Source organism: Rhopilema esculentum, chromosome 20 (assembly GCF_057945365.1).
Source record: "Rhopilema esculentum isolate cy_ngs chromosome 20, ASM5794536v1, whole genome shotgun sequence".
NCBI lineage: Eukaryota > Metazoa > Cnidaria > Scyphozoa > Rhizostomeae > Rhizostomatidae > Rhopilema > Rhopilema esculentum.
This window is the reverse complement of record NC_142834.1, coordinates 10,164,486-10,179,618: the sequence shown is the minus strand read 5'-3', so window position 1 is coordinate 10,179,618 and position 15,133 is coordinate 10,164,486. Positions and strand designations below refer to the sequence as shown.

Genomic DNA, 15,133 nt, shown 5'->3' with positions numbered 1-15,133 from the left:
GCATTGTTCGATCAGGTTTGTTACATCTGTTTGCTGAAGATATCCTGTCTCTTTGTATCTTTGTTTCTCTGGGTGTAAAAATCTGCAATCAGTTCTTATGCAGACTCCTGTCATGTGTGCAAAGCATAATCCTGATGCCCTCCATCTATCCTTTTCATCAGCATTACCACCAAGCCCGCCTATGTTGTGGGAGAATTTACAATCATTTCCCCACCTACAGCTGCCTTTCTGTTTCTTTTCATATCTACATTCCCTTTTCCCAAAATTTTGCACCTTATTGGGGGTATTTTGGCTCTCTGGAAGAAGGGTTTGTATGGGTTGATATTGATAGAATTGGTTGGGCTGGTTATTGGTCTGTTGCTGGTATTGTGTCATTCGTATTTGTTGATCTTGGGGTTGAGTTATTATCTTTGCTTTCAGGTGTTCCTGGTATTCTCTCAATTTTGCTAACTCTGCTTTTTTCTCTAATTCCCTGATGGTCTCTTTCTCTGTTTGGAGTTGCATATCATATTGGCTCATTTGACTCCAGGGTTTCTCGGCCTCCTTTTCTTGTTTTTGTTGCTTCCTTTCCTTGCTTTTTCTCTCTGCTTCCTTGGCATCCTTTTCCTCATCAAGTTTGTCTAGTATCTCTTCCAAATATTCTCTTTCTCTCTTTTCACTTTTGTATGCCCTTTTTAGCATTTCTTTTTCATCTGCTAGGCTACGTGTTTCATATTCTAGCCTTTCCACTTTTCGCTCTAATTGCAAAACCCTTCTCTTGAGTGCATCCCGTTCCTTTGCTATATCAGAGCTGGGGGCCTTTGCTTCTTGTTTTCCCGTTTTCTTTTCTTCATTCTTTTCATTATGTTCATTCTCTTTTCTACCTCTTTTTTTAACACTTCCTTTATGGCTTCTCTGGGGTGGAGGCACTGTTTTTCCATATCCTTTCCCTTTTTCCTCCTCTTTTTCTTCTTCTATCATTATTGTGGCACCTGCTACTACCTTTTCAGTTTGAGTATGTTCTGCCCCCCCTTCGTCACCACTTATCTCAGTTTCTTCATCTTCAGAGTCCTCTAATAGTTCTTCTCCAGAGTCTGGTGTTACATCTGAGTTTTCTGGGTCTCCTGAGTCTTCTGTGCCTGCTTTGAGACTTTTTTGACCGATGCCGTCTGATTCATCATCCAACAGCTCTATTTTGATTAGTTTTGCTTTACATCCTGGATCAGACACAAGTTTCTCTGGGAAATGTTCCCCCTTTGATTTTTTTAGGACCTTAATAGGGGTTAAACCCTTCTTATTTAAGTCTGCCAGATATTTGATCGTTGGCATTTCTTCTTCAAACCAGCATTGGGCTGCTGTTCCTCCCATCATAACACAATGCTTTCTCCCTTGTAGGTAGAAGATTGCTGAAAGAGTTTTTCTGTAGCTGTTACCACATACTTTAAAATAGATTGACATAGTAAGCTGCTTGTTTTCTTCTGGATCTAATTTGCCTTCATTTGTCAGTACTGGAGCATTGCCATTTTCAGCCTCCCATTGTACAAGTAGGTTCTCATAGTCGGGATCTTGGCCTAAATGATCGTAGTATCGTTTATCAAACGCGTTCAGCCAATATTCCATTTCCTCTCTATTTGGCAGGTATACTGACAGCCCACCTTTGAAGTTTTTTACCTTTATGTCTGTAGAGTTTGGTTTCTTCTTTCCCTTTCTCTTCATTTTTGCCATTTATTACTGCTGAAAGTTTTTCCCGTCGGGGCCAGTTAGTTAGGCCACAATCCACTTTTCTTTGTTCTTTACTGTTTCAAAGTGGCTTAGTTTAAAATACACGGTTCAGGCAGTTGTACTTTCTTGTATACCTTGCAAAATTTTACTGTTTTAGTCGAATTGCCCAAACTGGTAATGGGCCTAAGTTAGGCCTAACCTTATCACTGAAGACAAGATTCTCTGCCCTTTTTTGCTGTTTTCACGTCATCAGAGTTCATCCTTGCTTATTGTTCCAGCAGATGACTAGTTTTAATCACATGGCCACTCTGCATTCCAGTTATATTCATAGAAATATGAACTCAAATTCCTTATCAAGAAAAACGCCTGCTCGCTTCAACAACAACTTCAACAACTTCAGTAACAGTGTCGCCATAATGCGACACTGTTACACCTTGTGTTGCTTAAGAATAATTTAAGAATAATCTTACACTCAAAATAAAAAAGAATTAAGAATATTGAGGCTCAGAAAAAAATAAGTCATTCTTATCAAAAAAGTGTGTGTGGTGTAAATGAATAAATCTAACATAAATCATCAAAATATCGAAATCAAATGAAACTGTATCCATTTTATTTGATTGCTTCATGTCATTTTGCAGTGTTCCTTGATATCATTTAATGTTGTTTAAATCTTTTATCGCTGACCTTATTCAGTGGTCTAGGCTTAAACAAGTTTTGGAGAGCTAAGATCTCCAAGGAGAAGATGAAGAAAAAACAAATTGGATATAGATACTGAATTCGATAAAATTTTAGCGAGATATCATATAGGTAATGAGCATTGTGCTTGTTATGTTATGGTTTTAATATTGATATGCTCTTTTATCTAATGTTTGACTCTTGGGGGGTTGTCGCAGCCCCCACACCTCGGGAGCCCTGCCCTGTCATTGAACATACCTGGCTCACTCAGGTCAACGGGAGCAACGGGTGCTCACGCCAAGTCACTGGACACAACAACAAAACAACATTAAATTCATCATGGCGGATGTAAACGAAGAGGAAGGGCGGGATGCTAAAAGGGAAAACGGCGAATTAGGGAAAAGGGAGGCATTGAAATTGATGAAAAGGAGAAATTTGATGCTCAAGAATGAAGAAAGATTGACTTTAAGTAGAATTAAAGGGATTTTGCGGAAAGAGACGCGCGAAAGAAGTGAAGAGGACATTGAATTCCTTGGCAGGTACTCAAAGATGGCAAACGAAGTTTTGAAAAGGAAAGAAAAGAAACGAGTTTTAGAGGAAAGATCTAAAGAGGTTGATACAAATCTTTACAAAGTTACTTTATGATTTTTAGTTACAGGCTGATTGCTACCTTATTCAGAGGATGTATATATTCATTTTGTTTCCTTTTTCATTCATCAATCACAGTTCCTAATACAATTTCACACATTATTAAGATCCGTAACCACAGTTTTACACCTATAATTTACAATATACTAAATAAGAACAAAACACTGAAACTTTAGAATCAAATTACAACTAAATACTACAACTAAAACTTGGCATAAACAGGTTTTTACCATATCAACAATCGAGAGTCAAGAAATCTCCTATAAAATTACCTTTTCTCATTTTGCCTTGGCAACTGCCTAATTCCTCCATCCTTTTCTTGAGTTAGGGTTAAATTGGCCTTTGTTTAAAAGATCCTTGAGAAATGGTTTTCAACAGCTTGCAATGTATTTATTTCCCCAGATTTAGAGTACCTCATCTTTAAAGAAAAGATTGAATATTTCTGAAAGAAAAATATTGAGAAAGAAAGAAAAGGGCCCATGCACCATTCTCTGGTAGCTCTTAACAAAGTTTCTGTCTGCTCAGTTAAATGTACAGCCACAGTACTTCTCTTGATACCATACTACAAAATAAGATACCTGCCCAACTTAAATTTTAGTATGTTAGTTTGTTTGTTCAACCATATTTCTTAGTAAACTGCTCAATTTTGGTATGGCAGTCCACAGGAAAATATTTTTTTTGCAAAAATTGTGAAGTTATTTAGTTATGATCAATACTGCATTTAAAACAATTTATGTGTCGATTTTATTAATCAAAGAAATATACTTTTCCAAACCAACTTGAGTCACAAAGAAAAGATTTTGAACTGAAATTTTGAAGTCACTGCACTTTCTATTTTCCTTTGAAATCTTAGAGTAACAAAACTAATAAAAAATGTTTGTGGCAAAATTTGTCCCATCATCTTATCTTTTGATCTTATCCTTTTTGACATTTCGACTTGTGCAATGAGTGGCTAGCTTAGACTATGATGTTAGGATTTGTCTTTGACTAACTAGTGCAATTGCACTAACTAGAACAATTGCAGAAAAAGGGAAGGTGAAAAATTTTGGTTTATTGGTGTTTTGCTTCTTCATTGATTGTCCAGCATTTGACAAATTTATTTGCACAGAATCAAGAAAAATGGACATGTTAGTAAACATATTTTGTCAAAAATTGCATTATCATTCAAGACAAAATTCATTCAAACAAATATAGAAAGCATAGTTATGTAAAATGTTTGCTTGTGTAAGAAGAATTGTGTTATTGCACCTTTGTGATAGTGTTTGCGTATTTTTTCCTAGCAAACAATGGTTTTTTTAACATTAAAGTATAAGCAGAAAGGAAAATCAAGATTTATAAAATTCTAGACATATTTTCTCCTTGTTGGTATATAGTTTGATTGGTTTAATCAGTTCCTTTGAATTAGCTTGTCTTTAGTGTAATTAGAATTGTGCATGGCTGTGTGATTCTTTGATGCTGTTGGTTCACTAATTGTTTCTAACCCCAGTGAGTCCTGTTTAACGTATGGAGAACGCAGAGCTAGAGTAAAGACGATATGCCTACTGCATCTCTTGATTCTAACTGAGCTAGACTACCTAAAAATTAACATACTTATATACAGAAATGGATATCTAAAATTAACAGGAATAATGTGAGAAAAACAGATGATTGGAAGGGGAGTAAAGTTGATGAGTAAATTGAATAGCATGGCAAGGATATAGTAAACAATAGTGATTAGTAAATGTGTGCTATGAGAGTGACGTAGAGGATGTCTGTCCTCCTGTGCTGTAAAATGTGATGGAATGAATGGTAACAAAAAATTTATGCAAACAGGTCTAAGCAGAGTCACTACATGTCTAAATATGGATGGAATTAGAGATAATTTTCATGTTAATTTAGCATTTATTTTCTATATTTCTAATAAAAAAGGATCAAAACTGTAGACAGAAAGATATCAAATCCAGTTGCAGATATCTTGAAGGTTTTTCCAGGTGTGTATCCCCTGAAGAAAACTTTACACCTACAATATATTTCTGTAATCGTTACAATTTAAGAACTTTTTGCATTATGAAGGTATATGATTTGAAATTGCAACTATTAATTCAGGTTTATGCTCATGTTAATATTTCTCATCATGTTATGTATCATTATGTTTTGTAGAAGGAAGATAGCCCAGAGATATTGAGAAGAAAATGTGCTGAGCTGGCTGAGGCAATTAGATGCGCAAAGCATATGGTTGTGTATACTGGTGCTGGCATAAGCACTGTGAGTTGCAAAGTTGCATAATGTTATACAAGATGAAATAATACTTTTTTCAAAGGAGTAGATAAAACAAGCCAATATTGCATCCCACATTGTACATGGTTTAATCTTTGGCTCTTAGATTTAGTGGGAAAAAATTTACTGAATTACGTCTAATCAGAGTATGTATATTATGTAGCAAAGACAAACTTAGGATGCTGAAAGAAAAACGAAAAATGACGATATCAATAGAACACTGTATGCTAATATTTTGCTAGATATGCAATGCTTTCGCAGGATATTCTTATTAGGAATCGAAATCGATTTATAAACAATTTCCACAGGTGTAATAGACATTGCTAGCATCAGCTAGAATAAAGGTGGTATATTTATGTTAGATATAAAGTGTGTATCCAAAGACCTGTTATTGTCTATCAGTTTTTCATTCCATTAATCATGCAAAATGTATTTAGTGCACCTATTAAAGAAAGAGCTCCTTTTTAATGAATGCCAATGAGTCAGTTCTGAGTGACTTGATTATCTCTGCTGTTTGGGTATTTTGGCTAGTCTTATATTTTAAAACAGTTTTTATATCTTTTTCTTAGGCTGCGTCAATTCCTGATTACAGGTATCGTTCAGCTGTCATTGTAATAATTATTAATTATGAAAAACTACGGACGTTTATAGCCTGGGTGCCAGTGCCTCCAGGGCCGTGCTAACATTTTTAGGACCCCCTGGGCTTAGGCATATACTGCCTATCAACAAGTGTGAAAGTCAAAGCATTTTATTTTTAGAAACTGAGATAAAAGAAATTTCATGAGTCATTGAAAATTTACATCAGCGCTGAAATTGTTTCTGGTGAAAACCTCGTATGGGAGGTAGAGTACAGTAGTTGCTTGTGCTTCAGCTTTTTTGGCTTCTTGAATGAACATTTTAAAATCTGTTTCGATGTTTTCGTCGACCAAAACATCGTTATCATCCAATTTTCTCGCTTTATCTGTCAGCAGATTGGACGATTTCATACTCTTTAACTGGTCCAAAGATCTAAAATATTTTCTTTCTCTTTGCCCTTTTCTATAAAGTCTTGATTGTTTTCCTTATATAATTAAAAAGGTCTTGAATAACGTCCACGTTTCCGATGTTTTCTCACAGCAAGGTGTAATTTTTAGTACTTGAAGCCTTGTATAAGCTAAGTTTTGTTTTAAATGATCATCTGGGAGGGTGTGATTGCAAGAACTCTGTTCTTTGAATTCCATTCATAAATTAAGTGGTAATGCAAGAGGTTGTATATTGTATAAAGTTGTTTGCAAAAACATTTTATAATTTTACATTGCTTCTTTTCTTTTGTGAAGTTAGGGTGCCACGTGAGTTTGCTTAAGATGGAATCATCCAAATCAATTTTTTAAGCTTCCACACTTTAAGGTTGTGCATTTAGGCACTGATACGAAACCTGTGCAAGAGAAACCCTATGAAACCATAATAAACTTCCGAAAAGTTCTTGGGCCCCTATTTGTTTGTGGGGTCCCGGGCCCGGGCCCGTTAGGCCTAGTGGTAAATGCGGCCCTGAGTGCATCTGTGAAAGAGTAGGTCGGTGAAAGAATGGGTCCGACCACTGCTCGAACATCTCTTTCACTAAGGCTCTAGTACCCAGGGTATACTGGCATTCATGAACTGGGATTGGGAATTGAACTTCTAATTGATAAACACCTAATTGAATTTTGTAGAAAAATGAACCTTTTTAACAAAATTTTTTTAAGTGAATATTTTCTTAGATCTCTGTTTGATGACCGAACATCATTATGTTGCTAGTTTTTTTTGAAAATCCGAGAATGTTATGCTAGTTTGGTCCATTAAGAACTGTAATTTGTGGAACGATCCGTTCATTGTCATTGTCTCATAAACAGTTTCTTCTTGTATTGCGTGGAAGTCTACGTTACCTAAATTATCTATGAATCGTCTTCAATTTTCTAACGTTTTTCAGAGGACCAGATGGTGTATGGACCAAGCTTTGCAAAGGAGAAGATCTCACGTGGGTCTCCAAAAAATTGTTTTATTGTGTCGTAGCATTTGTATTTTATTATTCTATGCCAGTCCTGAGGTCCCGATTGCCTTCATCTTGATATTGACTTATTAATGTAGATTCTCAAAAAGTTTACCAGCTATATATTTATATATAGATGTTATAAAAATTACTGTTTAGCGGTCTGTCATAAAATGCTAGGTGTCATATTATATGCAGAGCTTTGCACGCTGTGTCGTTGCCTGATGATCGCATTAAGTTTGAAACTCAGATTTGCAACTTAAACCGCCCTGTACACCAAAGCTGATATCTTGCTGTATGTTGAAATAAGGATTATGTATGTTTTTCTTGGAATAAGGAGATCCTGTAACAATCAAACATCTGTTTTTTTATTAGTTGGCCATTTTAAGAATTGCAAATGTTTTTTCAGCTTTCATAGCTTCTGTGATGCCGAGCCGACACTTACTCATATGAGTTTGGTTGCATTATACCAACATGAAAGGGCAAGATATTTTCTGCTTTTGTTCTTTCATACTATAAGCTGAATCATCATTCAGATGTTTATCTTCTCTCGTCCACGATGTCTTTTCAAAAAACTGATGTCAATTTTTAAGTTTTAACAAATGGAACATTATAGTCTATGATTGATAAAGCAATGGGTTTCGCCCTTGATTTCTAAACAAATTTGCAGAAGCAGTTTAGAATTTCCAAGAACCTGCATTTAGAATGCATATCTGATTATATTCATGCAGTTTTCAAGTTTTTTCTCAGATGGCGAAAGCATAGGATTGAGCTATATAGTAAATCTAGCAATCTTGATTTACTGGTCTACTAACGTATTTTTAATTTCAGGTTAAGCATGTTGTTTCTCAGAATTGTGATGGTCTACATGTTCGAAGTGGTTTACCATCACCAGCCTTGTCAGAAGTACACGGAAACATGTTTGCTGAGGTGAATTTGGAATATATTGAAATATAAATTTTGTAGCAGTTTAATTATTACTTTATACTTTATTTTAGATTGAAATATATTGTTTGAAGTTAAAGCCATTTATAAATTTGAAAGTTAATTATAACACGTCAGTTTGGAAAAAAGATCCAAGTTAATCAGATAAAGAAAGCAATTATTTGAAAATTGCAGCACTTTTTTTTATTGCTTAATTTGCTTTTTGACGATAATATGCTTGGGGAAAGAGATAGTTCCGTCTGCAGAAACGTTTCATCAAGGACAAATAGACATTCAATGCTATAGAAAGCTCTTTATTTGAAAATTTATGCTCATCAGGGGTTTGTAGCCTGTGTGACGCAAGACCTTTAGATTTTAGAAGGTTTAACTACAGCCTATTGTCTGTCATCTTGAAATACTTGTATCTTCATTTCGTATTTATTTGTATCATCTTTTATTATGATATCACCTTGTTTATATTTGCATTTCTTGTTACATCTGTGACTGTTATAATTTTCTTCCAAGGTCTGCGAGGAATGCGACCCACAAAGGGTCTACTGGAGACTTTTCGATGTCACAGAAAATACTGGTCTAAGAAGGCACTACACAAATCGCACCTGTCACTATTGTTGTAATAAATTATCGGACACTATCGTACATTTTGGAGAAAAGAGAGAGCTCTTCTTTCCGCAGAATTGGAAAGCGGCTTTTGATCATGCTAAAATGGCAGATGCAATTTTGTGTCTTGGGTCGAGTCTAAAAGTAAGAACCTAGTTTTAGATGAAATTGTTCCATGTTATTTCTTTTCATTGTATGCAGATCTCTAATATTGACTTGGAGAGGGTGTGAATTTTAATGTTTAGTAAAAGCAGCCCCGATACTGAGGTGAGATGTTTCATCAGCTACGTTTAAAATCCCTGGAACAGCATATTAGTTGAGTGATGTCGGCTCAGCACAATTTTGGGGGTTGATGGTTCTCTGCACGTCAACTGTTTTTATAATATAAATGATTTCTTTTAATTCTAAAACAATTTTTTCATAAAGCTTTAACCAGTTTTTGTGTGATAAGCATCCCGGCTTTGTTTATTTTATATCACGCAAGTTCAGGCACTTGGGTACCGGGAGATGTGAGGAGGGTGTGACACCACCCAATCTTTAAAATTCTTTAAATATGTCGAAAATTTGAGAGTAATCGGAAAAGCCAAATCATAATTCCAATGATTATTTGCGTCAGAGAATATAACAAAACGCTAATGCCAATGTTCTCAATTCAGAAAGGAAATGACGGAACCGTATAAGGTTAAGGTTGTTTTATAAGGTTTATAGTAACTTTTCATTTATATTTTGAAACTCAACTAGGCCTTCATGTCTGAATGACTTGCTAAAACTCTACACCCGATTGGCAAACCGAAATGTAATGCAACAGTACCAGAACGAGCATTATGACTCCAAAAACCACTCAAGGCAATGAGGAATGAAAGCAATGGGGAATGAAAGAACACAAACACCCTCCAAATAAGCAAGATTTCAGAAAACGCCTTAACCAATCATTTTGCCACATTGGCCTTACTCAAAATTTTCTAGGAAAATCTTCATTGATTTGGCATTTGTGCCTTGAGAGGTTTCATTCAGAAATCATAATTGATTTGGCCTTGAAGAAAGGTTCAAGCACAACAATAAATTCCACTCACTTTATATACTCTTTTAAAGTTTTACCATTTGCCTTCCTCAATACCTTAAATCCTCGAATTGCCCCCCCCCCCTCGAAAAAGCCCCCTCCCCTCGAATAAGCCCCCACCCTAGAACTACAAATTTTCAATAAGCCCCCCCTCGAATAAGCCCCCACTGCTACTGTAAATCCTTGAATTGGCCCTCTTGAATTTGATGATTTTTGCCATCTGAGGTTGTGTTTGGTGTTTTATTGAATTACCTCAAAAATTCATACTTTTGGTAAAAATTAATTTAATGCTCATAAAGAAATTCCTGCTAAAATAAACGAGGTCTTATAATAATTTCTTCTTAATGTCTACAACAACTTTATAAGTCCCCCCTCGTATTAGCCGCCCTTCGAATAAGCCCTCATCCAAAAATATCAAAAATAAATAAGCCCCAAGGGGGCTAATTCGAGGATTTACGTTACTTCTACATCTTTGGATAGCCGTGGAAACGTAGCAAGAAAAATCGTAAACAACTTCGAAATGCTCTCAGAATTAAAATCTAGTACTTACCTCTTACATATTGCTTTTTAAAAAATATCTTCCAAATAACGCTGCTAAAAATTTTCAAGGCGTGGACATTTTCTTGATTCACAGCTGAAGCAAGAAACCCATTTTTTATAATCAGGACCTAGCAGTAAGGAAGTGACAGTTAATGTTTGCTTTTCCTGCTAAATATTAATTAATATTTTTGAAGAGTTTTTTTAAAAGGAGTGCGTTGGTGTAGTTGAGGGCGTGGTGATGACTGATTAAAAGCATCAGTTTTTGGCCCACAGTATTATGACAAAGGCAGCAGCAGATGACGTGAAAATACAATTTTAATTGTTTTCCAAACTCGTGCTATTGACTATCAATGATCAGCTGCGCTTAAAGCTATCCAAGTAGAGTTTTTTATCTACTACGATTTTACTTACTGACAAAGGAATTTTTGAATTTAAATGATCTGTCACGCCTATTATAATTTTTATTATTTTTTATTCAAACGCTTAGTCTAAAAATTGACAAACATATGACAAACAAGACGCAACCGTGAAGAAAATTAGGCCCGACCCAACTTTCTTGTCAAAATCAATGTATGGCCCTTGAAAATGAAGCCTGAAGTACCTACTCGTCAGAAACATCAGCGACGCCGGAACGACCAAGGGGCAAGGGGGGCAGGCCTGGGTAAAAGGGCATTCGAGCGATAATTCTCAGCTTCTACTAATTCCTTCGTATCTGCCATTTTTTTTTCGATCTTCTGTATGTATCTTGAACATTGGCTATCTTTTGGCATAAGGAATTTTTTTAGAAGTTTTGAGAAAGGTCGTCAGTAATTAGGCACTACAACCAAAATTTAATATAAATCTATCTGATTATTAGAAATAGCTGGTTTCAAGGGCATTTAAATGAAAAGGACACTCTGGCCCTCCTTGCCCCTTCTATCAAAAGGCAACAGGGGCACTTGACCCCTTGCACCCCATTCCCCAGCATCTCTGAGAAACATGAAGTCAATGTTTTGAGTTAAGAGTAATATGTTTAATTCATCCTTTTTGAAGAAACATAATAAGAGCTGGTTTCATTATGTTTTAGCTTTGGATGCACTTTCTAGCACTATTTCTAGTTATCTTGCGCAGCTAGAAACTGTACGTTCGTGGAAGTGACTTGAGATAACAGACGGACTAATCTAGGATGAAGCAATTAAACAAACGAATTGTCTCTTTATTAGGTCTCAGTTCTGCCTATACGGCATCACTTGTAAATAAATTCCTTTGCATATATGTCTATCTATGCTATTCTTTATGTATCCAATATTTGTTTAGGAAGCTTACAGCAAAATTTCTTTTTTTAATATTCTATTCAAATTCAAAAAAATTGTATTTTAATTGAAAGTTATCAAATATCGTATTCATTGCAGAATATCTACAAAATTGTTTGCTTACAGTTTAATTCTTTTGCTATGCTTGAAATTGTTTGACATTTTCATGAGATGATTTATATCTTGTTTTCATAAGGAAACCTTTGATGAACATGGAATGCTTCTTGCACACATTACTAATAATAAATGCACTTGTAGAGCGCTAAAATCTATATACATATATTCTAAAACACTGAAATAACTACTGAAATAATTGTTGTAATTTATCTTAATTTTTTCAACAGGTTTTAAAAAGCTATCGTGGACTCTGGGGAATGAACAGAGTTAAACTGAAACGTCCTGACCTTTATATCGTTAATCTCCAGTGGACTCCGAAGGACAACCTTGCGTCTCTTAAAATACACGGTATTCTATTGTTATTTTCGTACGTAAAAAGTTAATTGCATTCATAGATTACACAATTTGAGAAAAGTAAGCAATTAAATGCGTTATCATGGTGATATCACTTTCATGATATTTGTAGTGTGCACACTTACCGTCGGCATTTCAAAGTATATGTTTATACTTTCTGGTCTGTAGCAACTTTGCAGTCTTTCCGAAAGATCATTTTCTGATTATTTATGATCATTACTAATGTTATTAATGTTCACGAACAGCCAACCTCTGGAGATAGCGGGGAGACAGGGTTTTGCTTGACGAGCAATATTTTTTAGTAAACCATTTTAAAATCGTATGCTCCCGTATCTTCTAGGAAAAGTGGACGAGGTTATGAAACTTGTCATGAGTCAACTTAGTTATTCAATTCCTAAATACAACAGGTAATTAAGTACTACATCCTTTGTTCTCAAATTTCAACTTCTAATTGTTTTTTATTACCTTTCGAACACATAACCTCCGTGTTTTTGGAGGTTTTTGGAGGTTATGTTATCAATATTGGCCAATCAATGAGCGTGTGAGTGGAATTTCGCTCACTGGTTGGTGTGTTGAAGAAAATTTTTTCTTGTAAGATAGCTTAAGCCTCTTTAGGATCTGTCGACAGCCTTAAAGCAAATATTGGTTGAGGAAAGCTACGAAAATAAACTTTGGGAAGATATTTCGGCATATTTGGAACAAAATATCAACGTTTTTGTTTAATCCTTTTTTAAAAGGTGTAGTTTATTGGTGTTTATGTTACAATTATCCTTTGCTCGTAAAACGTAATCAATTTGCTCTTTATTGCTTTTGCCTAAGCTTCCTCCTATTTCTTCTTCCTAAGACAAACGCTTAACAAACTGTTATTAATTTGCAGGCAAAATGACCCGTTGTTCAGAATACACGTTCCCCTTACACGTTATGAATCTGATACACATAAGACAAAACTGCTTACATTGAAGAAAGATGAATGCAACTCAAAAGTAAAGGAAGAACAAAAGACAAATGACTATGCTCCAACAGTGCAATCTTCAATATCAAAAAGCAACTGTATTTTCAGTTCACTTTTAAATGAGCAAGTAAAAGAAGAGGCAGACGCTGTTTTAAAAAATGTTGTGCAAACCAACCATAAAACGGCAACCGTTCGGCCGGGTTGGTTTGGGAAAGGACTTGGGAAAGTGAAGAAAAGAAAAAGGAAGTGATGAATGCAGGTCGATTGAAATGGCCCAGTTTCTGTGCAAGTCTAGTCTTTGCTTAAAAAATTCTTGGAGCCCTGATTTTTGCCTCAGATTTTTCAATTCTAACCTGAGACCCCTAAACCTAAGAGTATTCCAATCTTTGGATACGTTGATTTACATTTTGGCTGCATTAAGAATGTGAATAGTTATTAAAATCTACTTGCATGGCCACTGTTTTAGAATAGAATACAGCCTTGTTATAGACGTTTATTGAATCATTCTGCGACTCTCTTACCTCTACCTTTTGAGGTTTGTTTGTGGTAATCATGAGCTCCGACACAGGTTGGAAAGTAGGGGGGCCAAGGGGAAATTTAGCACCCACGATTAAAGATTTTGGAAATTGCTCTTATTGTTAGGCAAAAAAGTGGGGGGGGCAAGCTCCCCAGCCCCCCTTCGTCGGAGGCCCTGGTAATTAATCTGTCCTATTCATATTTATATGTATTTTTTTACTCAATAAGAATTGGAATAGAAGAATCATGCACTTCATTGGTAATTATTTATCAAGATATTTGGTCTACGTCGCAATGGAATCATTTTTTCATTAAGTTGACGATAACACGGAAGAGCAAAAATGGTATACTTTCAGTGATGTCTTCAAATTTGGCGATGCAAAAGGTTTATTTTTGCAATTTTTTTACAGTTGCGATTTTATTGTGAAATTATGAAAATTCGTCAATTGAAATCGCTTTGCCATTGCATTTCCTCTATAAGCTATGTGTTATTATGTTTTGGACTGCGTTAAACAAATTGGACGATGCGTATTCGTCGGAAAATAGTTTCAAGTCCCTCTTTTCGACGAAAAGGTGGCCTCAATCAAAGGTCGTTATGGCGGCCGGGGTGGCCATGGCCCCCCCTACTTTTTGCGAAGTAAGTAATTTTAAAGCTGCACTGAAAGGGGGAAAAGCCTTGACTCCCTACTTTTGCTAGCCTTGGCCTCTCCCCCCCCCCCACTTTTAGATTCGTGGCGTGGTCCCTGTATGGACATGAGCAAATTATATAGGTGACCATTTTACCGATTATTCCCTTCGGATTTGTTCTGTATATCCGCCCCTCAAATAAAAGATACTTTTTAGCTTTAATTTGAAGGGTCGCGTGCTTGATATAGCTTTATCTTCCCGCCTTCGTCATTAGCTTAATAAACATAATAAACTTTGTAAGAATACGAATAGAAGTTCAGAAGGTATTGAATTGGTTTTGTTTAATTCTACCAAATGCAAAAAGGTTTAACGAGAATTAAAATGCTATGTGTACTTTGTTATGGAAGAAGGTGTCTTAATATTCCATCACTAAAACAAAATAATGTTTATAAAAGAAAAAATATGACACTTGAAATACAAGCCGTTCAGAAGGGTTCCGTCGATTCGTTGCGAATACCCTCAACAGTCAACAAGCTACCTCTCTCATTTAGCAAGTTCAAACAATGATTTAATAACGGAGAAGGTGTATGCCCGCGAACGTACCCCCTCCCCGATATCTTAATCGTTATTTTCCATATAATGATACGATTATAACGCTTTTTTCCCCCAGCTCTCCCCATCCATTGGTTATCTACATATTTGGGCGGAGGCATCGTGGGTAGCAACTCTCAGCTTGCAAATTTTTCTGACAACGGGTTTACATTTAAAACAATTATTTCGGAGCTGAACGAAACGTATCTTTTGCAGCGTTAGTTTACTTGCATTTTCCCTCAATTTTTTAAGTCAAT

General features: G+C 35.7%; 2 protein-coding genes across 4 annotated transcripts in view; one reads left to right on the top strand and one right to left on the bottom strand.

Annotated features, from left to right (window-relative positions):
* The window catches only part of LOC135687328 (QRFP-like peptide receptor), a 34,383-nt gene extending 23,753 nt beyond the window's left edge, over positions 1–10,630 (bottom strand). The window contains exon 1 of the mRNA XM_089114627.1: positions 10,438–10,630. The gene's annotated coding sequence lies outside the window, so the exon portion shown is untranslated. The remainder of the gene's footprint in view (positions 1–10,437) is intronic.
* The window catches only part of LOC135687327 (NAD-dependent protein deacetylase sirtuin-7), a 30,318-nt gene extending 16,688 nt beyond the window's left edge, over positions 1–13,630 (top strand). Inside the window, exons 1-10 of one of the 3 annotated variants that reach the window (XM_065203862.2) lie at positions 2,627–2,988; positions 5,164–5,268; positions 5,850–5,872; positions 7,226–7,273; positions 7,695–7,767; positions 8,117–8,215; positions 8,735–8,971; positions 12,064–12,184; positions 12,531–12,597; positions 13,068–13,630. In XM_065203862.2, the coding sequence (XP_065059934.2) occupies positions 2,716–2,988; positions 5,164–5,268; positions 5,850–5,872; positions 7,226–7,273; positions 7,695–7,767; positions 8,117–8,215; positions 8,735–8,971; positions 12,064–12,184; positions 12,531–12,597; positions 13,068–13,392 (1,371 nt within the window). In that variant the 5' untranslated portion in view covers positions 2,627–2,715 and the 3' untranslated portion in view covers positions 13,393–13,630. Of the gene's footprint in view, positions 1–2,626; positions 4,995–5,163; positions 5,269–5,849; positions 5,873–7,225; positions 7,274–7,694; positions 7,768–8,116; positions 8,216–8,734; positions 8,972–12,063; positions 12,185–12,530; positions 12,598–13,067 lie in introns of those variants that run through there. The other 2 variants (XM_089114626.1, XM_065203863.2) reach the window with 2 other exon arrangements.
* Positions 13,631–15,133: the final 1,503 nt, after the last annotated feature.